The sequence below is a fragment of the Natrix helvetica genome (assembly GCF_964273705.1).
Source record: "Natrix helvetica genome assembly, chromosome: 3".
Taxonomy (NCBI): domain Eukaryota; kingdom Metazoa; phylum Chordata; class Lepidosauria; order Squamata; family Natricidae; genus Natrix; species Natrix helvetica.
In genome coordinates, this window is record NC_138549.1 from 35,908,419 (window position 1) to 35,933,166 (window position 24,748).

A 24,748-nucleotide genomic window follows, 5' to 3' on the forward strand; every position below is an offset into this window, starting at 1 on the left:
CAGGGCAGAGGAGTTTGGGGAATACCTGCAGGATAAAATTGATCAGATCCGGAGGGGGTGGACCCACTCCAGTACTCCAGAGGGGGCGTCCAAGGCTAGTCTTGAGATTCCACACTGGGAGGAGTTTGACCCTGTTGTCACTGAAGATTTGGACAGGTTGCGCGGGCAACTGCGAGCCACCACATGTTTATTGGACCCGTGTCCTTCCTGGTTGGTACTGGCTTCCTGGGAGGGTTCACGAGGCTGGCTACTGGGACTGGTGAACGCTTCACTGGGTGAGGGCCTTTTACCAACCGCCTTGAAAGAGGCGGTGGTGAGACCCCTGCTCAAGAAGCCTTCTCTGGACCCAATAGAGCTAGCAAATTATCGTCCTGTCTCCAACCTTCCTTTTTTAGCGAAGGTTGTTGAGAGTGTGGTGGCTCAGCAGTTCCTGCGTCACCTGGAGGAAGATGATTATCTAGACCAGCGCCAGTCCGGCTTCCGGCCAGGTCACAGCACGGAGACGGCCTTGGTCGCGTTGGTGGATGATCTCTGGAGGGCAAAGGATGGGGGTTGTTCCTCCATCCTTGTCCTATTAGACCTCTCGGCGGCTTTCGATACCATCGACCATGGTATCCTATTGCGCCGTCAGGAGGGGTTGGGGATCGGGGGCACCATATTGCGGTGGTTCTGCTCCTACCTCTCTGGCCGGATGCAATGTGTGTTGACAGGGGAGCAGAGGTCAACCCCGAGGCCCCTTACTTGTGGGGTCCCACAGGGGTCGATCCTCTCACCTCTCCTGTTCAACACATATATGAAACCGCTGGGCGAGATCATCCGTGGTTTCGGGGTGGGATATCATCTGTACGCTGATGACACCCAGCTGTATATTTCCACCCCAAACCACCCCAACGAGGCTGTCGAAGTGATGTCCCGTTGTCTGGAAGCCGTGCGGGTCTGGATGGGTGACAACAGGCTCAGGCTCAACCCCTCCAAGACAGAGTGGCTGTGGCTTCCGGCTCCCCGGTACAACCTGCACATTCCATCGCTGGCCATCGGGGATGAACAATTAGTCCCGGTGGAACGGGCACGCAATTTGGGCGTCCTCCTTGATGCCCGGCTGGCTATGGAAGATCATGTGGCAGCCGTGGCGAGGGGGATGTTCCACCAGGTTCGCCTGGTGCGCCAATTGCGACCCCTTTTGGACCGGGAGGCCCTGCGCACAGTCACTCACGCACTGTTGACGTCTCGCCTGGACTACTGTAATGCTCTCTACATGGGGCTCCCCTTGAGGTGCACCCGGAGACTGCAGTTGGTCCAGAATGCAGCCACGCGGGTAATTATGGGGAGATCGAGGTTCTCCCATATAACACCTCTCCTGCGCGAGCTGCACTGGCTTCCTGTGGCCTACCGGGTGCGCTTCAAGGTGTTAGTTACCATCTTCAAAGCGCTCCATGGCATAGGGCCTAGTTACCTGCGGGATCATGTCCTGGCCCATACATCCCTGCGGCCCATTTGCTCACACAGAGAGGGTCTCCTCCGGGTGCCGTCCTCTAGAGATTGTCAGAGGGCGGTGCCCAGGAGTAGGTCCTTCTCTGTGGCGGGCCCTACCCTTTGGAACGACCTCCCCCCAGACATTAGAACAACAACCGATCTCCGCTCCTTCCGCAGTAAACTGAAGACCCACCTGTTTCGGCTAGCCGGCCTGGCATAACTCGACAACTTTTCCACCCCTAGGTCATTTTTTAATTGTTAATTTTAGTTTTTAAACTATAAATGTTATTGGGGTTTTAACCTTTTTGAGTATTGTAATTATTTATTTATTTTTTACCTCCTCTGTATGACACTGTGCTGATTGTTGCTTGTGTACGTCGCCCCGAGTCCCTGTGGGGAGAGGGGGCGACTAATAAGTTCAAATAAATAAATAAATAAATAAATAAATAAATAAATAAATAAAATAAGAGGCTCTCCCTCAAAGTACTTTGCTGATCCTTTGTTAGAAATAGGAGTTTAAAACAGAACATCTTCCCAGAATTCATGGGAAACGTCTTTCTCTTGGCAATACCCCATAGATTCTCACAGTAACCCAACAGTCATTGAACTAGGTTTTGGTGCTTTTGGCAGTATGGGCAGCTGGAAAATGAAGTCAGCATAAATCTCGTCTGCAGAAGAAAGCATGAAGTGCTCCAAAATCTCCTGGTAGACGGCTGCCATTCTTGAAACAAATTTACTTCCATCTCAATTTTACAGATTTGTTTATTTTTCTATCTACTCCAGTCTAAAGCGGCTCTTAGATTAATGTAACTTTAAAGAATTAAAAGGAGGGCATGAAAAGAATTCTCTTTTTTTCCAAGGTTTTTATTTTTTTATTGCAGATTTTTACATATTTTACGAACGAAGTGTTGTCCGGATCATTTCTTTTACATCTTCCCATATACATAATCTATTTTACATCATATCTCTGTTTCCAATTTCAGCCATATTATTCTCTTTCCATATTTATCTTAAACTTATTTTCTTCTTAGTTCATAAACAATATCACTAATTGTCCTTAATTTCTAATCTCTTACAATAAAATCAACTCCATTGCTAAATATGTTTCTCAAATTCCCCATCCCACTCTTTAACAGTTCATCTTCATCTCTTAATTTAAATTATCTTCAAAGTTAAACCAAATTGCCATTTCACATTGTTAGCCTGTTTTGCTGTAAGCAACATACATCATCAAAATTAATTTTTTACATAAAGAACATTTAACTTAATTAATTATACACAATTAATAATTTTGGAGTACTACCTTACATCTTAATTAACTACCCAATATTAATAATATTAATACAATTCCCTTTAATCTACTAATATGTACATTATTTCCCTTCCTCCTCCTCTTTAACCATTTCTCTTGGTCTCTCAAAGATTCCACTTCTTATTAATTTTCTTCTTTTATCCCATTCTCTTATCCCATTTTCTTCTTTTTTTTCTTTTTATAATTATTGTATATTTTCTTCTAAATCCTTTTTCTCACTTTTAATGTTATTGTTCGAGTAGTTTTCCCCAGGGTTTTTCCTAGTCTCTTGGCATGAAAAGAATTATTGAGCTGTTCAATTAAATCAAGGGAGGAGGTTTTAATCTAGAAGGCATTTCATAAAGTTCTTAACAGCTTTGAAAATTCCTGCCCTTTTTATACATCCAATCAGAGCAGGTCCTTTGATGTTCACCAATCAGTGATGGAGCAATCCAGATTTGGTAGGGGGAAAAAATATTTTGAGCATCTTCTGGCACCCACAATTAAACATTGTTTCATGTGATCATTCCCTGGGAAGAGAAAGTACAGAATGTTCCCAAATTTCCCAACAGACACCCCTGAATGTCCACAGGTGATTTGAATAATCTGTTTATATATATATAAACTAGATTGTTGCACAGGATTAATGATTGCGGTGCCGTTTACAGAGCGGAAACATGAAATGTGTTTGTGTTCTATGCTTTATCCCCTAGACTGTGTTCAGCTTGTCTTCTCTTGCCAAAGATATGTGTGATATTAATATATTTAACATGTTTCTACAGGACATCTCAATGTATTATACCATTGGGAACTCTTGCAAAGGCAAGAGTTGCAAAACTCTTTCTTTCTGCAAAAGAAACCACCACAATTTTATATTGCACATGAATGACATGCTAGATAACAGGATTTATTTATCATCTGATATTAGATATACGGGATAATATTGCACAATTTGGCTTCAGCTGAGTGTTTTGGTCAATAGCTACAATTAATCTCTGGCTTTATTCACATGGTCAGTTGTATTTCTCTTTTTCTACATACAGTACATAGGGCAGGAGCTCCTAAATATTTTGCCATTGTACCTCCTTTAGGTTAATCTTAATGTATACTCCTCCCTTAAAAATCAAAACACCAAAGTGAACACAAATGAACAATGAAACTTTAGGAAAAGTGGATTTATTGTAAGAATGTAATCGTATGTTGCCCCTTGATTAATGACTGGACCAGGTCTCCATCACTAAATTGACAAGGCTATAAAGAGTGCCTTTGTGTGATGGAGCTGACTTGTGATGGCAATTCCAGCAGTCCAGTTGCCATTGTTGGGCAAATCCTATGCAGTCCTTAGGCGTGACATCACATGAGTGCCATGTGCAACTCCATTGACATTGTTTGTAGGCAGTTAGCAAAGAAGGTGCAAATGATGGTTGCGTGATCACTGAATGCTGCAACAGTCACAATTTTGAGGACCGGCCATATGTTTCCTATTCAGAACTGTCATAACTTTAAACCATGACTGAACAAATGGTCATTAACCGAAGACTATTCATAGAAGGTTCTTTATACCTCCTTTTGACTCTGCACCACCACAAAGGAGGTAACATCTCATATTTTTAAAACCCCTGGCATAGAGGAACCAGCATGCTTCTCCTCAAAGAGAAGAAAGAGTCCAGATAAAATCCGATCTTGCATCACATACTATTTATATGCGCTAACTCCATATACTATTCTGAGAGGGTGGAATTATGTGATTGGCAAGCCCGGATGCTGTCTTGACTGCACATAATCAATTAAAAAATACCTGTATTAGGCAGCAATGTTCCCTCTAAGGTGCGCGGCTGCGCGGCCGTGCAGGTGGCAAGAAAACACCGCGCAGCAGTTTTCAACTGCTGCACAGTGATTTCTATTGCCATAGGCTCCGGAAGCTGGGGAGGTCCTTTGCAGGCAGCTAGAACAGGCCGCCTACAAAGGACTTCCCCGGACTTGCTTTGAGGAGCACAGGGCGACTGAGGGTAGCTGTGAAGCCCCAATGCCCCCGCTGCCATCAGAAGAACTGCTGCCACCTCCTCCTCCTCCTCTAACAGCACTGCCGGATTTGGCGCCCGGGGCTGCGACTGACTTGAAGCCGGCAAAGCTCCAGCTGGCATCCCCGCACGTGGCAGCACCGCCTCCCCTCCGCTCGGAGCACCTGAGCTCAGCGTTGCATTACCCCTGCCCCCTCCTCCTCCGCCGTGCTTTTGAGGAGCCATGAGGCTGCAGGAGCCAGTAGGAAGGCGGGGGGAGCAGGGGGAAAAAAGCCTCACGGCTCCTCAAAAGCATGGAAGAGGAGGAGGGGGCAGGGGTAACGCGGCGCTGAGCTCAGGTGCAAATCTGGTGGTGCTGTTGGAGGAGGAGGAGGTAGTAGCAGTTATTCTGGTAGCAGCTCATTGGCATCTTCAGCAGCAGCCCTGCCCACGACGAAGAAACCAAAGATGGAGCAGATCCACGCAGATGACATCGCTGCAACATGACTGGTGGAGGAATTATGGGAGTTGAAGTCCACAAGTCTTAAAGCTGTCAGATTTGAAGACCTCTGCGGTTTTTTTCTAGGGGTGGAAGGGTCTTGTAACTTGACAGCTTTAAGACTTCCATGCTTCAAATGCCAGAGTTCCTGAGCCAACAGGACTGGAGGAGGAATTCTGGGAGTTGAAGTCCACAAGTCTTAAAGCTGTCAGGTTTGAAGACCCCTGGGGTTTTTTCCCCTAAAGGATTAGGAGTACAAGGGTCTTGTAACTTGACAGCTTTAAGATTTGCATGCTTCAATGCCAGAGATCCTGAGCCAACGTGATTGGAGGAGGAATTCTGGGAGTTGAAGTCCACAAGTCTTAAAGCTGTCAGGTTTGAAGACCCCTGGGGTTTTTTTCCCTAAAGGATTAGGGGTACAAGGGTCTTGTAACTTGACAGCTTTAAGACTTGCGTGCTCTGTTGGCCAGAGTTTCTGAGCCAACATTTTGGTTGCTAAGCAGGAGCGTTGTTAAGTGATACTGATATTATTTGAATTAAGCGGGTACCTTGAAGAAACATAACTTTGAGTTTCAAATAATTCTGATTTCGTTGTTGTCTTAGGTGACATCTGTGAAAAAAATTCAGGTGCTCAGGCATGAAAATGTGCCGCTCAAACACTATACTTTTCTGCTCACATTGAAAAAAAATTAGAGGGAACATTGTTAGGCAGGCTCATGTGATTTTAAATTTTATTTTTCGTGGTAAGCCTTTTTAAAATCTATCATGTGCTGATAATATCAGGGGGGAAGTATTCCTGATTACGCCCCAAGACTCCCTAACCGTAACGTTGAATCAAGGGAACGAAAACGCCGCGGGGGCAGGCAGACGAAAAGAAACCGTCGTCACGGGCTCGGAGTTCCGCAACTGCTGGCCACAGGAGGGCGCCGCTCCCACAGCCAAAACCTTCCGGCATCTCAATTGCCAAGCTCAGCATCTTGGCCCAAAATGCCCGGGTCCTGCTCGGAGATCAAGCTGCGGGGAAGAGCTCTATGCGTCTCCTGGCTGTCCTGGACCCTCTGGGGCAGCTTGGCCCTGGCTCCGGCTTGCGGGTACGTGATCGTGAATTCGGTCTCCTGGTCGGTGCCCAACGAGGTGGAAGAAGAGCTGGACAGCTCCTCCAACGAAGAGGCTCTCCCCGCTCTCCTTGAAGACACAAGCAGTATTTGGAAACAGAGCTACCCGGCCTCGGTGTACAAAGAAGAGGAGGAGATGCGAACCCGGCCGGGAACGGGGAGATCGAAGCAAATCTCTTCGCCGTCGCGGATGTTTTCTTACCGGAGAGAGAGCTCCAAAGGAGCAGACAGCCCAGCGCTTCCTCTGGAGCAAGCAGCCAGAACGGCCCGGTTCTTGATGCATCGCCACGGCTGGGGCTTCTTGGCCACGATATCAACCCAAGAAAAGGTACCACCACCACCACCGTAAGCCGGGAAAGGAGGCGTTTGCGTTTTCTCCCTCCGAGCGCGGCTCTGCAACAAGCGCTGCCGTGTTTCCCTCTTTTCGAGCCTTGTTGCTGCTATTCAGCTCTGTCCGGCCAGGCACTGGCTCTACTGAGCCATGCGGTTGTCATTTGGGGACAAATCCACCACAATTGAATAGTGGCTTGAATGAGATGGTTTAATGGGCTTCCTTCCCCCGTCCTGAAAAACAGAAGGACCATTTTGTCTCTTTAGTGACACCTGCAACGTGGCTACAAAGAAAAAACAAATCCGAAACCAATCAATCAGAGGAAGGAGGTGTCCAATCTCCAATAATGTCGGATAATTGCTTGCAATCATAATAGGCAGATTCAAATTTGGTCTTCCTTTCTTTACGATTTAAACATGGGGACCACAATATTAACAGTTGCATAAAGATTTCATTTATCTATTGTACTTTACTTAAAATTTACTAGTACAACACTAACATTGAAATGTATTTTCCCCTCATTACTTAAAAGAGTCCTGATAATTCCAGTTCACCAACAATGGTGCCAGAAGATGCTTGTAATGTACTAATTTCAAACTGGCTGTGATAAATGGGAGAAGAAAATCCAAGTTTGAAATAATTTAAAATGCACTTTTAAGAATTGCTGCTGCAAAAATGAAATGTCTGTTTGCATGTTTACTCTTCTTATAACTTGGAGATTAGGCATATGTAGGAACTTTCCAGAAGAGCCTTTTATGCATGATTATTTCAACAATGAGATTCATTTTGTTGTAATGGTTATAAGGCACCAGGTTAAAGACCCAAAGACGAGGTGTTCTTGTCCCAGCTCAGGTGTATAGGCATCTGAGTGATGTTGGACCAGTCGCTCTTTTTCTCAGCCCTAGGAAGAAACCAATGGTAAACCACTCCTGAAATCTTGTTAAGAAACCTGCAGGAGTCAAAACTTGACTGCAATTCCCAAAATCCAATGATATAATTATAGGATTTCAATAAAGTTACACATTTAATTCTGAGATGAAATATTACATGTCCACAATGTTCAAGATGCTTCCTGTAATTGAATTGTGAAAGAAGAGTCAATTGTGACTTCAGTTTCCTATATACAGTATGTCATTTTTAAAATATGAACTTCGTTTTTACATAGACTTTGGGCATACCTGGAATTCATATAGAATAGAATTCTTTATTGGCCAAGTATGATTGGACATAAAAGGAATTTATCTCTTGTGCATATAATTCTAATCTTTATCTTATCCTACTTTTAAATTTAGAAGTATGCCTTTTCATATACTGGCTTTCCACAACAAATATCAAGCTGCCTAGATCACTTAGAATCTTCTCCATCTCTTCCAAGTATTAAGCCTCTTAGTTTGGGGACATCTGCATATCAGATAATTGTCCCCTCAATTGCTTCACACAGGTCATTAATTAAAATGTTGAATAGCATCGGCCCCTTTATTTGATACTGTTCTGCAAATTGACAGAATCATTTATGAGTATTCTCTGGATAGGGTCAATCAACTGGTTATGAAGTCATCAGTTGTGCCATCGAGCTCCTATTTAACTATTTTAATAATGCAATATACAGTATATGATTCATAAGTTGGCTCACATAAATTAATGCTAAGAATGAGGTGACTTGGATGAATTTTAACTTTAAAAGAAAATAAGAGATTACATGTTTTGAGGATCTAAAGAAATTAAGCAAAGTATAATACGCTACAGAGATCGAAGGGACAACAGCCACAACAACCTGTAATCTAACTTATTTCATGTAGGTATCTGAGCAGGTGTCACCAATCAGTTCACCTGACCTAATCATGAAAAGCTAGGCAGGATAGCCTTTTCATTCCTTTTCATTTCATTCCTTGTAGTCTAGGGTAATGAGGAATATTGGATTGGGGAGGTTTGCTTGCTAACAAAAGTAACTTTCATTACTTTTGGAAGCTTACAATTCAGCCCTATAAATGTCATGCTTGAACGATGAAGTTTTAATTGTTGCTTCTATCCTTGCAATATTTTTAATAGTACTATTAAAATTAGGGGATCTTAAATTGTGTTTTTAATTGTCTTTCACTTATAAGTCAACTCTCCTCCATGCACATATGTATATGTCTCTGTTCTTTTTGTATATATGTTTGTCTTATGTGTATTTTTATCCGTTTTGATTGTACGCCGCCCCGAGTCCTTCGGGAGAGGGTTGCGGCTAATCAAATAAAAATATTATTATTATTATTATTATTATTATTATTATTATTATTATTATTATTATTATTATTATTAACATGCCTGTTGTATGCCTTTACTGTATATAACATATACAGTAAAACCTCTGGTCACAATCATAATTCGTTCCATAACTTTGGTCACAAACCAATTTGGTTGTGACCCGAATCTAATTTTGAAAATTTGGCGCATACAAAAAACAATGGTGCGGAAGGGGAAATCGGCCACGGGGGGGGGGGGGGGGGATTGTGAATTTTTTTGGTTGGAACTCAGTTTGGTCATGGTCAGAAGCGTTTGTTACCAGACTGTAGGTCAAGAACCAAAGAACATACTGTAATTCACAATTAGCCCCATGGACCAAACAAGTCCAATGTTTATTTTAAATGCTGTTTTCTTTTGTCCTAGAGCAAACTCTCTTTGAAAGTAAGAGAAGTATAGCAGCATTTTTGGATACAGCTCAAGGAAAAATAGGGATTATGCTTCAAAGGAGAAAAGAAAAAGTTAGGATTTCTCCAGGGCACAGCTCAAGTCAGCATTTTGTTTGTGTGATTCATGAGCAATTTACTTTGCCCTCAAATTTTAAATTCATTAATTAATGTTAGGGCTGTACACTGCTTCAGTCACCCCATACTGCTCTACCCTAATTAATATCTTTGTTATTTACAACAATATTGTTAAAATTCATGCAGAACTGGAGGCTATTATAGCTGACTCTTAACATTCTTACCACACACTATTATACATGCCAAAATAAATCCTAATTTGATTTTCTTTCTAGCAAGTGTAACCTTGAAGTCACAGCAGAATACTAACTCAGAAGGTGAAGTAAGACTGCATCTATAATAATTAATATTTGTTTGATGGATCACCAATAAATCTCAGAGATGTAGGTTAATCTGGAAAGTCCAAAAAATAATACAATCCGCTACTACTCTATTGTTAGTCCCACCACCAAAGGGGACTAACTGTACTTAGAAAGATATGCATACACACGCCAAAGATCAAGATCACTTCAAGGGAATGTTTCATCTTGAAAAGTTACATTAAAAAATTATTGCATTAAATATTTTGCCATTCATGCTTAAAGATCAAAGTAAAATATTACCTTCAGATCTTGTTATAAGTAGCTCTTCATATACAACATACCCATAAGGTATTTGTATCTGTACCTGCCTTTATACTGTTGTTTAAAACATTGTTATTTGATTTTAATTATGTTTGTGCCATTCTGTTTTATTCAACTTGCAGTTAATAAATGGGGTATAATACTTATAAATAAAAGTAATTGGCTTTTGTGAATAATAAAAATATAGCTTCCTTAAATTGCTCAGAATTCTGTTAGAAATATTTAGCTCTCTGCATAGAATTATTGCTCCCAAAACAATATGACTTTATAAAATTATCACAATACTAGGAAGGTATGCAGTAATATATTTGCTTCTGCACTACAACTATTCTTTTATTAGTTTCTAAACAGTGTGATAAAAATACTCATTTTAATCTGAAACATTGAACAAAAAGTTAAAAAAAACTATGAGTAACAGAATGAAACTCCCATTCTCTTCAATAGAAACGTTTTCTTTTTCCTTCTTAGTATTTCAGATTAAATATGATGAATTGCAAATCACTTCTGATATCCAGTAAAGTTTAGAATAATACTGATATTTAGATTTAAACTTGCTTCAAAAATATTTGCACCATGGATGCTTTATAAGAGCTAATCATTTGAATTTTTTCAGATCCAGGGGGCACCATTTGGGACTTGTTTATCTATCAGTGATGGCCCCACAGACAACAGCACTGGGATTCCTTACTTTTACATGACTCCAAAGGATAAAACTGTAGCTGATCTGGTGAAAAATTCAATTGCTTCATTGACATTACCTGAAGCAGAAGGAGATTTTTGCAGGTACAATAATTTGGTAACTTTTACTGCATAATGATATTTCTTTGTATCTCACCTTTATTATTTTTATAAATACCGTATTTTTCAGAGTATAAGATGCACCAAGGTTTTGAAGAGGCAAATTTAAAAAAATGTAGGTAGGTAGATAGAGGGAGAGAGAGGGAGAGAAAGAAATAGAAAGAGGGTAGGTAGGTAGAGGGATAGAGAGAGAGAAATAGAAAGAGAGAGAGAGAAATACAGTAGATAGGTAGGGAGAGAAAGAGTAGTTAGGTAGGTAGGTAGGTGGAGAAAGGGAGAGAGAGAGAAATACAGTAGTTAGGTAGGTAGAGAGAGAGAGTAGGTACGTAGAGGAATAGAGAGAGAGCAATAGAGAGAGAAATACAGTAGTTAGGTAGGGAGAGAGACAGAGAGTAGTTAGGTAGGTATGTAGATAGGTAGGTAGATAAAGGGATAGAGAGAGAAAGAGAGATAAATACCTTAGGTAGGTAGGGAGAGAGTGTGTGTGTGTGTAGGTAGGTAGATAGGTAGATAAAGGGATAGAGAGAGAGAAATAGAGATAGAGAGAAATACAGTAGGTAAGTAGGTGTTTCTGCTGGCACAGTACTTGATCAATGTAATTCTCATCAATCAGTTAAAGAGCAATCCAAAGGGGGGAAAAAGGTTTTGCACTTTGCACACCTCCCCAAAACGGCCCATTTTTCACAAAAACGGGTCTGTTTTTTCTTTAAGAAAAGGCATGAATAGCCTTGGGGGGCTTGCAGAGTGCTCCTGGGAGGGTGGGGGGACCAAAAATGAGCAAAAAATGGCCCGTTTTTTGCCAAAAAAACGGGCTTGTTTTTTGTCAAAAGAATTGCATGCATAGCCTTATGGAGGCTTATAGGGGACTGGGTGGGGGCAAAAACAGCCCCCAGGAGCTCTCTGAAAGCTTCCATAAGGCACGGCCATTTTGATGAAGGGGCGGGGCTTCGGGGGGCAAAAAAATGCTGTATTCAGTGTATAAGACTCATCCAGATCTTCAGCCTCTTTTTTGAGGAAAAAAGGTGCGTCTTATACTCCGAAAAATACGGTAACTAAAGGCAGTGAACATCTTTTTTTTAAAAAAAAATATTTTATTAACAAACATATAAAATACACACACACAAAACTTAGACGTAGAACACATTTACACAGTACAATACAAACAGGAGCTTCCTGTTCTTTCTAGTAGCAATTATCAATCGATAGCATTCACCTTATATTATTTCCCATTCAATTGTATTTTATTTGAGTTTCACCATTCTTAACTTTCTTATTTTACTCATAACTATTATTTTTGAGTTTTGTTACATTCCTTCATTGATTCTTGTTTCTTTCCTCCATCCACCTATACCATTTATCCCACATCTGGTAGAATTCTGATTCTTCCTTTCCCTGAATTTCTTTAGTTAGTTTGTCCATTACCGCACAGTCCATAACCTTTCTTATTATTTCATCTTCACTTGGAGTTAGTTTGTTTTTCCATTTCTGGGCATAGGCAATCCTTGCCGCCGTTATTATATGTAGTATTAAATACTGGATTTCTTTTTTGTATTTCGCAGACATTATTCCTAATTAGAAGATTTCTGGTTTCCATTCTATTTTAACTCCCGTTATTGCCTCCAGCCAATTTTTGATCTTTTTCCAAAACTTTTTAGCCTCCTCACAGGTCCACCATAAATGGTAATACGTTCCGTGTATCGATACACATTTCCAACATTTTGGGGAGGTATTTGTTGATATTTTAGCCAACCTTGTTGGTGCCAGGTGCCATCTATAAAACATTTTGTACTGGTTTTCCTTGTATGCAACTGAGAGTGTCATTTTTAAGTTTGTTCCCCCAACTTTTTCCCATTTGTCTAATTCAATATTATATCCAAAGTTCTGCGCCCATTTTATCATTTGTTCTTTCACAATTTCCTCTTCCATTTTATACTTCAGGAGAAATTTATATATTCTCCCTATCATTTTTCTATCTGAGCTTTGAATAATTTTATCCAATTTGTGTGGTTCTGTTTCAATGTCATATAATTTGGTATCTTTATTGTATTTAATTTTGATTTGAAGGTAAGTGAGCCAGTCAACTTTCATGTTCTGTTCTGCCAATTCTTCAATTGTTTTTAAGTTTCCCTGTCTATCAATTAAGTCTCTATATCTTAGCATTTTGTTCAAATCTATAAAATGTGGATGTGTCGTACTTTCTGTCGGTGATAGCCAATTCGGAATTTTCACATAGTGGGGTTTTTTTTTTATTTTGAGCCATTTTTGCAATAATGCTCTTCTAATTAAATGATTTTGAAAGTATTTGTGCGTTTTATTTTTATCATCCCATAGGAATGTGTGCCAGCCTGCTTGCAAATCATGGCCTTCCAAGGTCAAAATTATTTTATTCTTTAGCTCTATCCAATCCTTCACCCATGTTATTGATACTGCCGATGCATATAGATCCCAATTTGGTAATGCTAAACCTCCCCTCTCCTTGCTGTCTTGCATTGACTTTAGTTTAATCCTCGCTTTTCGTCCCTGCCAAATAAACCTAGCGGTTATTTTGTTTAATTCTTGAAAGAATTTTTTACCCGGATTAATAGGTGCGGCTTGCAACAGGAATAAGATTCTTGATAAAATATACATTTTAATTGTCGCTATACGTCCCATGAGTGATAGTTGAATATTTTTCCAATTTTCTAACTCTTTCTTTATTTGTATCACTAATTTATTATAGTTATCATCTTTAATTGTGGAACATTTTGCCGACACCCAGATCCCCAAGTATTTCACTTTCTTAGTTATTTGCATTCTGGTTGTTGGCAGTGAACATATCTAACACACTTTCCTCCTCCTATTTTCCCCACACAACAAACCTTGTGAGGTGGATTGGGCTAAGAGACTGGCCCAAAGTCATCCAACTGACTTTCATGGCTAAAGTGGGACTAGAACTCCCAGTCACATGCTTTCTAAACTGGTGCCTTAATCACTAGATGAAAGTGACTCTTTTTCAAAACTTCAACAGTTAACTCTTTCTAGATAGCAATTCATCACAATAAATGTGTTGTTACTCTTCATTTGCTTTGTGAGTTGCATATATATCTTTTGGCACTTTTGTTGAAAGTGGTTGTTTGAACTCCATCAACTCCAAAATTTAATCCAAAGATGTGAAAGAAATAAGATCAGAAAATCTCATTTCAATTATGTATGTAGAATAGCAAGTCATAGCTATATTTTCCAAAAGAGAAGCAAATGGCAATGTATTTTTTCCAATTGAGTAGCTTTAGCAATAACTTTGCTACATAATTATGTGCAGTCCACTTATTCAATTATTTAGTTTTGCAGACTCATATATTTACTAACACAGAAAACTATATATTTGCCAAGTACAAAGTTGACTTCTTAAATGAAGTCATATACCTTTTCTTGAGTTTCTGATATGAAGAAGTGGCAGATGAGATTTGCAAATTTTAAGCAAATTATACCAAGCAGGGTACAAGAATTGTGATCTGGGCAAAAGGATGATAGTCTAATTTATAGGACTGGTGGGCTCCATTTGACCCATTTCAACAGCTAACAGTTACTGAGCTTGAAGTTCAAAATACTGCCTTAGACTGATCTATATTACCAATGATGCACTGTTCTATAGCTAATACAATTGTACAGAGTGTTCAGAAAGCTGGAAAAACATTTTGCCACCTCAAAAGGTGGATGTTTGGAGTTATGACAGAATGCTGAACTTTTAATTTTATTGTATTTGTACTCTAAGGTGAGGGTACATAACCCTGGGTCCATGACCCCGTATCCATTGGGAACTGGACCACAGAAATGGCAAGCAAGCAGGCAAGCACACAAAGCTCCATTTCTGCAGGTGGCAGGTATGGACACAAAACCATCCCCTCCCACCACCTCCAGTCCACAGAGCCTGAAAGGTTGGGGAATGTAATAGGAAAACAGTTTGTAGTTCTATTAACATATTTACCTCAGCAGGTGGCAGCACTTAGCTTTTCTCAGAAACTAAGCAGCATCACATCTAATTAATGGTTGGATGAGGGAGCATTTTAGGGTAGAAAGCAAGACTGAGAAGTCAAAAAAACATTTTCTGGAATAAAATAACATCAAACTTGTTTTGCTACATAAAATTGTCAAACAATTTTTCATGGATGCAGTCAGCAGGAGATGGAACTCAACCTGGAGTCTCTTAACTAGGCACAAAATTACATGCCGATATATTGATCAGTTTTCTCAACATTAGCAACTTTATAATGTGTGGATTTCAACTCACAGAATTCCCCAGTCTCCATGTTTGAGAACACTGGTATATACTAAAGATTGAACAGCTGTTTCTTGGAGGAATTTCAAAAATATGTGGCCCTAAATAGTCAGCACAAGAGATGCTCGGCCCTTTCTCTACCAACAAGTTTTCTATTCCATATACTACCTTCTTAAGTTGCTTTATTCTTACCAAATTGAATTTCAATTTTCCTATGATAGATGGATATCATAGGAAAATTGAAGGCAGGGATGTTAAAAACACAAAGGGAGGATATCAAATGATGTAATGACCCAAAAAGGTGACAATTAAGCATTAACTTTCTCATTACTTTTCTGCTTCTAGCCATCCTCTCTGAAAAGTGTATTGTTATTATATATTTAATCAGATAGCTACCCACTTGACAATAGCAAAACAAAAAAAAGTAGGAGCAAGTAGATTTCCTGGATCTTATTGCCACAATACCTATCTAAAAAACAAATGATGCAGAGAACAAGAGATAATCATGGCCATCTTTGAAACTAGTGGTTGCTATTAAAAAAATAATACATTCAAGCTCTATTCCACATATGACCACCTATTGGTAATTATACAGTAGAATCATGAATTAAAAGTTCCCACTGGGTCAGATTCTTAATATTAAGTCAATTAGTTATATCAAAATACGCTTTCGCTTTTGTAGCTCATTTTCAGGATAATTTAGAATCTTTTGGGGAAAGAGGTTTTTTAAGCTTATTTTATTATTGTGAGGGGATGGGCATTGGTATCCAATGTCTCCAATCCTACAAAATTGTTTAATTCCCTTTTTTCATAGCCAATCTATGGTGCAGTGATTAGAGTGCAGTATCACAGGCTACTTCTGCTGACTGCCAGCTGCCTACAATTTGGCACTTCAAATTTCACTAGGCTCAAGGTTGACTCAGCCTTCCATCCTTCCCAGGTGGGTAAAATGAGAACCCAAATTGTTGGGAGCAATATGCTGACTCTGTAAACCACTTAGAGAGGGCTGTAAAGCACTGTGAAGTGGTATATAAGTCTAGGTGCTATTGCTATTTACTGAAAGACAAACACCACCATATTTTATTTTTTCATTACTAACAATCTTGTTACTGATCATAATTCTGCTTGCCTTGTTTAATCTTAAGTATCAATATCTAATGTCTACTCTACATGGTAGAAATATTTAAATTGAGCAGTCATGGTTTCTGCCAAATAAACCTGAGATATTACATTCATGGTGTAACAAGAAACTTGTGCTCAGAATTCAGCTGCACAGAGTTGAGTTCGTTTGTGTTTGTTTCTGTATAAAAGTATTTATTAGATGTTTATCTGCCACAAGTAAGAGATAGTACTTCATTGGCTGAAACATATAGCTAGTTTTTTTAAAGGTATACGCCAGATGAAGCTTATCATGAAACAACTTGTTAGATAAGCTACACTCTTGAAGTTTGCTGTAGTGTATCAATGTAATTCTTTTTATTTTCTTGACAACTGTGAATGAGAAGATACAGAACAGATAAAATTGTTAATCCAAATTTTATGCTGGCAGTATTGTTACAGAGACATATATTTTAATAAGCGGGTTGCTTGTCTCTCAGCCATTTTAAACTGGGAATTTCTGTTGAATAAAAAAAACCAGAAAGTAGGTTGGATGAAAAAATTATCAGCATATGATTCACTTGGAATTACATAAGACTTTGTGTCCTCATAATCTCCATTTATTGCATACAAGCATTTTGTTTTGAGATGACTGAATATACTGTGCATATAATAAATATATTTTCAAGTATCAGCATATCAGTTTATTTCTATTAGTTTATTTCTATTAATTTACATTATGTAGAATATAGATAATTTCTATTAATAACCTTATGTAGTGACAGTTCAGGTTTTATTGAACCAAACCTCTCTGCAAGGTAAGCACATTAGAAAAATTATTACAATAACCCTTTCCTACAAAAATACATTACATTCTTTTGTTTTCCCTTCCTTGCCAATGTAACCTGTCCTCAGCCCTTACCGAAAATATTGTGGTATTAATGATAAAAACACTGGTCTTTTTTCTGTATACATTTCCTGCTTATCTGTAAATCTATCTGCTAATTTTAGTAAATTGTTCTGTTGAATGGTATAGAAAGGGACTGGGAGGAGAGGAAAAATCTATAAGCTTTCAGATGCATCTTACCTCTGGGAGCCATTTTATAGGAATTTCCATCTCTTCCATTAAGGAGAATATCTGGGATTTTTACTGACTTCTTTAAGAAGAGTATAGTCCCAAACAGATGCCCATTCACTGAATGCCTACTATAGTGAATGTGGTTGGTCACAAAGCACCCATTTCACAAACTAGTAAATTGGTGGCAATGATACAAGCAACCTGCCTAACAAAACTGAAAAAGTGGATCATATGACAAAGCACATGATTTTTTTTTGCTTGCTTAGGAATGCTCTACACGTACAACTTCCTTTTCCATTCCATCCCTGGAGAATGTATTATTTGCATATAAATCTTATCTAGTTATACAAGACAGTGGTTCACTTTGAAGCACTACAGACTATCTGGGTTTGGTATTCACATCAAGGTAAAAGTTTCTGTCAAGGGGAAACTATCTGCAAGCAAGCAATAACATCTCAAAAAAATTGTAAAGAAAATCCTGGAAAATGTCCAATGTCAGGGTTCCAACTAACACCCCCAACGAAAGAACCACAGTTGAGTCAAAAATAAAACTTGGGAGCAGCATCTATTTTTGCCTGGAAATGTCTAGTTTCTGGTTGCATCAGGACTCATCAAAGGACTCTGAAACAATACTTGAAAAATACATTTGAGCTTCAGCTGATTCTTTTAAACTATCGTCATACAAATGTTACTGTTACATAGTCTGGGACAAAAAGAATTTGCAATATTATACAGAAATTGAAATAAAAATATTTATAATATTGTTTTTTTTTCTCAGTTAAAGGTGAGCACCTACAATTAAGCAAATAAAATGCATTTGTAAGCAAATGTCTTTCTTATGGAAAGGACTTTACTAACTAAATAATAATTTTGTTTTGCATTTATTAAGATATTAATTATTATACATGTCTATGTTTATAGAAAATCAATTGTTGACCCTGATGACCCAAGGTGTACCAGGGTAACTTTTATGGGAAAGATGGTTACAGTGCCTCCAGAAGAACTGGAATCTGTCAAGCAAGCTCTGTTTTCTAGGTCTGTATGAATCTATTGTTATCCTCTGAAGTGTGTCTGGTGGGAAGAGGGGGAGAGAATATAAAATAAGCATTTGGAGTATTATTGGAAAATGTAAGCACTGTGTTCCTTAATACCAAAAAGTCTTTGGAAGAAATTGCTTACTAATCAGATTGTATAGGTAGTCCTTAACTTATGATCACAATTGAGCCCAGAATTTTTGTTGCTAAGCAAGGCAATTGTTAAGTGAATTTCACCCAATTTTATGACCTTTTTTGCCACAGTTGTTAAGAAAATCATTGCAGTTGTTAAATGAATCGCCCAATTCTTAAGTGGCTTCTCCCGTTGACTTTGCTTGTTTGAAGCTCAAATGGCAATTATGTGACCCCAAAACCGTTGTAAACACATGCCAATTATAAAATGCCTGCATTTTAATCATGTGACCACGGAGATGCTGCAAAAGTTAATAAGTGCAAGGATCGCATGATTCAGCCTCATTGTAACTTTGAATAGTCACTAAATGAATGGTTGCAAGTAAAAGACTACCTGTAATTGAAAGCAAAAATCCATTCCAGCCATTATTAAGCTATTTTGAATTCCTTTGGTCAAAAATTCAGTTCTCCTAATATCACAAGTTCAGCATGAGGAAATAATAAATAACAAAGTAAGTGACCAAATTAAATAGTTTTTTCTTACTCTGAGATAGTCTGTTTTAGGATTATCAAAATTAAACTGTCCAAAGATTGAATTTCCTAGACCCTGTGACATACATTACTTCTATTTATTCTTCAGTTTCTCTCTGCATGCATCCCATATTATAATAGAAGTAGAGTATTTGTTTTGAGTTCCTTCCCTCCATTCTTTCCAAGCCATGACATGACATGACCTATGGATATGTAGTGAAAAGCAAAAAAGATACATTTTCAAGAGGCATTGTGCAATAATTAGCCAATCTTGCCGTTCAATCACTGTTTAAATGTTCACTGTTGTATTTTCTAAATATAAAATTTAACTGCTGCTAAGTCATAGGCAAATCTATAAAATAATGTCAGCCAATCATTTCTAGCTGTTTGGTTGTTCTTCCAGGCACCCCATAATGAGAAAATGGCCTCGCAATTATGAATGGTTCTTTATGAAAATGAATATTGAACATATATGGCTACAGGACTGGTATGGAGGAATTACAATTATTACTTTGGAGGAATATTTCAAAGCAGTTCCTAGTGAAACGTAATTGAATTTTTAAGTATGAGAATTCAGCATTTTCATATTTAATTCAGAACAAAGAGTTTTATATACCACGTTATCAGGTATTTATTTAATATTTTTGTGCAAAGTTTTGAATGTGGCTCCATCTTAACTGAAGCAAAATTACTGTTGAGCATTAGAAAAAAAGCTGCAGATGTTAAACAGTCTGGAGACAGATCATACTAAGTTATTGTTTAAGATGTTTTGAATACTTTTGGATTTTTATAAATACGAATCTCACAAGATCTATTGAAATAATACAACCTAAAACTAGGCAGAAATTGTAAACCTATATGTAATGAGCGGTATAATGATTGATATATTAATGTCCCTAACTGCTTTTAATCAAACATCTAATAATATATTTTATATATGTTGCATTTTAATTAAATTTATATTACAGATTTAATTTTTCCATACAGATTTATCTTTTAAATGAATGGTTTAGAAAGAGCTTTATGAAAAAAAAAAAAGAAAAAAGCTAAGATCTGAAACTTTCCAGAAATGATTAGATAATTTACTTCACTTCATTATCTCAGACCAACAAATACAGCTGGCAGTTATTGTTCTGCACGTAAATATTAAGCTATTGCACGAAACCCTTACTTCTTCTCAGAACTTCCTTGCTTCAGGAAAAAGAGATCTGAAGTTATTACTTCATTTCCAATATTATACTTTTGCTATTGTTTAAGTCTGAACAAGCTGCAGAGAGTGTTAACAATATTCAGTGTTAACTGTGAATTTTAAATAATGGTTTATGTTTGTTTGTTTATTGATTGATTGATTTAATTGATTTATTGATCAATCGATTTATTGACTTGTATCCCTCCATTTTACATTTGTGAATTCTGAAGGTGACCAAGAAAAGTTATAAAAGACAGCATTAGCTAGCTGATCATTTAAAACCAGCACTAAAATTTAAGCTGTAATCAACTAAATTTTTTGATACAATATGAATCACTAGAAATATTAATTCCAGGAGTAGAGGCCAAGCACAATTTATGAGGGCCTGGAAATAAACAAAAGGCCATTTCCTGCATGTCAGAAAGATAAACCAGTGAGAATATCTTCAAGAAGGCTATTCCTGCTGGTTCCTTTTTAGTATGCATGGTAATATTTTTATTTTATTTATTTAGTTTGTCACTCATATACAAGATAACAGGAATAAGAATAAACATCAAGAACAACACTAGGAAATGGGTACAAATAAATGGGGACAGTAGTACAGGGACATTAGGCACAGTGGTGCACTTATGCACACTTATACATAACAGGGCAAGTGTTATGTTAGAGAGAAAGATCCTGAGCTGTTTAGGATTTATAGGACAATTTCAACACTTTAAAGCACTGGCAACCAATGTAGATCTTTCACTAAAGGCATAGTGTGATTCTGGTATCTTGACAACATTCTAGCAACCATATTTGTATCAGTTCTCTTTTTAATTTGCAGTTCTATTTTTTTCAAGAATTGCCCACGATTGTGTACTGTACTAGTTGAGATGGGACACAATCAAGGCACAAAACTTCAACTCCAATCCTAGTGGCTCATGAATTGCTATGGCTGGCATAACAGGTGTGTCATTGTGAAAAAGCATTCTTCACTGTAGCAGGTTTTAAATCAAATGCCTACAAACTTAAGACAGCTAAAACTGAGCAAGTCCTCCCACAATACAAATTTAGTCTCTTGGGGAAGTGTAGCCCTGTCATTTGGACACAATGAGATACTACACATAATTAAAAATAGAAACCTAAGCTTTGTCACTGAATTCCCAGAGACCTGAATAGAGAAGAGGTATCGTACTAGGTGAATCTGAAACTCTCATATATATTAAATGCGGCACCTTCAACACAGCCAGGTTGAAGATATCACTAGCCCACAATAAGGCATTCATCTTTTTTATGCTGATGTTTTAAAATGTCAAAAAACCACCCCTTTTTAAAAGTTAAGGGATAATTTGTTTTATTTTGGGACCAGTTAATATAGAAGAGTATTGGTGAACCTTTTTGGCACTGGGTGCTGAAATGGGAGTGCGTGCATGCGTGTCAGAAACCAGAGAGCAGCCATCCGGTGCGCATGCCCGCACTGGGAAAATGATGCTCAGATTTCTGGCGCATGCATGTACCCCGGCCAATTGGTTTTCCGGTTTCTGGTGCGCATGTGTGCACGAAGACTAGCTGGCCGGTGCGCATTTACGCAGAAGAAACCAGAAGATCATCTTTCCGGTGGCTGCTCTTCCAGTTTCCGGTGCTCCTGCATGCGTGAAGACAGCTGACCGGCACGCCGGAACACAGAAGAGCAACGAGCGACAGCTCATGTGCCCAGAAAGATGGCTCTGCGTGCCACTTCCAGCACACGTGCCATAAGTTCGCGATCACGGATATAGAAGAACAGACTAGACATTCTTAAATAACCTCTGTAATATAATTTATAATTCCTGCATCACCTGATATGTGGGATTGGTTTTAGAGCCAGACCAGTTTCAAGTGTACATGTTTCTCCTACACCTCCCAATAGTGTCATTTATTACATTTATAACACCTTTTCATACTGCAACATTATGTTCATGATGATCAGAACTGACAATAATGGCTTGTTACATCTAGAAATGCTCTAAATTACATATTTTAGCTATTTTATTTTGCTTGTATCCAAGAGGTCACCGGAAACTTGTAAATTTATTACGTCCCATAGTAAATTTCAGATGGCTTTTCTGTACTGGAATTATTATTTGAAGATGCCATATGGCAAGCAAAAGATGGATCAATAGATTTTATTCTTATTTATGAAGAATAGTAAAATATTGTAATGTGCATGCACTTGTTCAGAGTAAAACAGAATGACATGTATTGGTTTGATTGTGCTTCACTAGTACTGTATATTGAAAGTGATGCATTTTTGTGTAATATCATGTATTTCTAGAGTGATAAACAAAGGACATCATCAAGTTGGTCTTAAGAATTCCATTCAGATCTATCATACCAAACACTAGATCAATCAAAAACAATCTAGCATGATCATGCATTAAACAAATGATTTACAATCACAAAGCAAAAATACTTTTGGAAGAGCAACATAAATCTTTTAACATGTCATAGAAGATTGTGTTTGTCAATTATTTTATAGACAGCATTATACAACAGATCTTTAGCAATGGTATAATTACTGTAAATAGGACAATATTAATTTATGCCCCAAATTTAATGTGATTTAAGTATTCTGAGTTGTCTTTATATTTTGTAAAAATGTCTTGGTATTTCACACAAATATGGTTTTCATAGTGCCAAGATAAGAGCAACACATATGCCTTCAATTACCTGTTGGAGGTACATGCTATTTGCATATGGGCAACACAGGATTTATGTGGTTTATTGACAGCAAAGTGAGTTGTGAATTGCATTTTGGGAGGTGTTTCAATAGTTTTGAAAGAGAAATAGGGGCCTTACACATCTGTAATGTGTGAAGAATCTATTTTGCTTCCTCATCTTCCCATATGCAAAGTTTGAGTCCTTTCTACTTTGCAAGCTTTAGGAAATATAAAAGAGCTACTAAAGGTAGGAGTCTGACTCCGCTAGTCATTGTCAAGTATAGGGGGCAGTGCTCATCTGTCTCAAGGCGATTGAACCAGCACTGTCCAAAGACATTTCTGTGGTCATGTGGCCAGCATGACATCATGGATCATTGGAGCACTGTTACCTTCCCACTGAAGTGGTGCCTATTGATCTACTTGCATTTGTATGCTTTCGAACTGTTAGGTTAGCAGGAGCTAAGGTGAGGACAAGAGCTCATCCTGTCATGTGCAGCTCAGGTCTGGAACCTAACTACCACCTTTCCAGCTGACAACCTCAGTGTATTAATCTCTGAGCCACCATGCCACCTGCTAATGAACGATTTGTTTATTTATTCATGTGTTTATTTAATTTATCAATTTTAGAGATTTAGCGACTGCCCATCTCTCAGAGCCATTCTTTTTGGACCAGTGGTGGAGGCATTTCCCCCACTTCAATTGAAGGTTGCATCCATCCACATAAAGCTTTCCACCTTAAAGAGATTCCCATTTTGTTTTTATAATATCTATTAAAATATAGAAGTCAGAATAAATGTTTGCTAAACTCCTCAGTGAGATTTTCTTCAGCTAAACATTTCCCTAGTTGTGATTTAGTGATGATTATAAAATTTCCTACGGAGATCTTAATCTTGTTGATTTTGACTGGCAAAGTAAAATTATTATGTATTCAATCATAAAAAGGGTATTCAGAATCAGAGACTTAACTTGTACAGTATTTTAATATACTTATATTATCTCTGATATTAATATTTCAAAGTTTAGCAGGCATTAAGCTCTCTTTCTAACAAAACAGTTCCATAACCATATTTTATATCTGCTATATCTTCGGTGAAAAAAAAAATTAAAAATATAATTTCAACTCCGTACAATTACACGAGTAATACAGTACCTGTGGAAGAACTAAGCATTGTTTTATATGCAACTTTACCAAAGAATGTATTTCAAAATATTTTCCTCAACTGGATAAAAATATTTTCCTTATTTCGCCCTGCTTGTCCATTTACACTTATGAATGACTTGATCATTGTAACACACTTATCAAACATTATGTGTTAATAAAATCAAATATTAATAAAATAAAGTACTAATGGAAATGGAAATTATAATAATTATTGCCTGGTGTAATGTAAGAACTCAGCCATTTATCTTTTAAGTCTAACCATTTTTTCCAGTAGTACTGTATATATGTTGGCTTGGAAATCTGAGAATTGTAATCACAATTCAAGATCATTGAAAAATAAAACAGTTAAGAGGATTGAGTGCCAAAAGCAGGCATGCAATGTAAAAACAAGAAAACAATAAATGAGGGTATAGTATCATAATCTTATATGGTATTTTTTTCATAAAAGCAAAAAAAAGGATGCAGCCTTTAACATACTTGTGGTATTTCCTTTAATATGTAATCATTTATACTTGCTTCCTTTTAATGTAGACTAACTACAAACTTTTAATGTGACAAGAGCAAGTCAGTTTCAAAACAGAAAGTGCAAGGCCTGTCCTCAGTTTAAAAAAAATACATCTATCATGGCTTTAAGAATGTGAAGATTCAATAAGGGTTGGGAGGGGGGAACAAATTTATGCTTGATGAAAAATGTTGTCACGTGTGTAC

The 24,748-nt window shown here is 38.0% G+C and overlaps 1 protein-coding gene across 1 annotated transcript; it reads left to right on the forward strand.

The window, feature by feature from the left end:
• The first annotated feature begins 6,239 nt into the window (after positions 1–6,239).
• On the forward strand, positions 6,240–24,442 carry CREG2 (cellular repressor of E1A stimulated genes 2). The gene is made up of 5 exons (XM_081946284.1): positions 6,240–6,706; positions 10,696–10,865; positions 18,233–18,346; positions 19,412–19,555; positions 21,744–24,442. Exons 1-5 carry the CDS (start codon positions 6,251–6,253, stop codon positions 21,844–21,846), a joined length of 987 nt encoding a protein of 328 aa, XP_081802410.1. The 5' UTR covers positions 6,240–6,250; the 3' UTR covers positions 21,847–24,442.
• Positions 24,443–24,748: the final 306 nt, after the last annotated feature.

Coding starts and splice junctions, on each gene's coding strand:
- CREG2 (XM_081946284.1), top strand. CDS start 6,251: ATGCCCGGGTCCTGCTCGGAGATCAAGCTGCGGGGAAGAGCTCTATGC. Junction 10,866..18,232: donor GCAGAAGGAGATTTTTGCAG/GTACAATAATTT, acceptor CTATGTTTATAG/AAAATCAATTGTTGACCCTG. Junction 19,556..21,743: donor AAAGCAGTTCCTAGTGAAAC/GTAATTGAATTT, acceptor GTGTGCACGAAG/ACTAGCTGGCCGGTGCGCAT.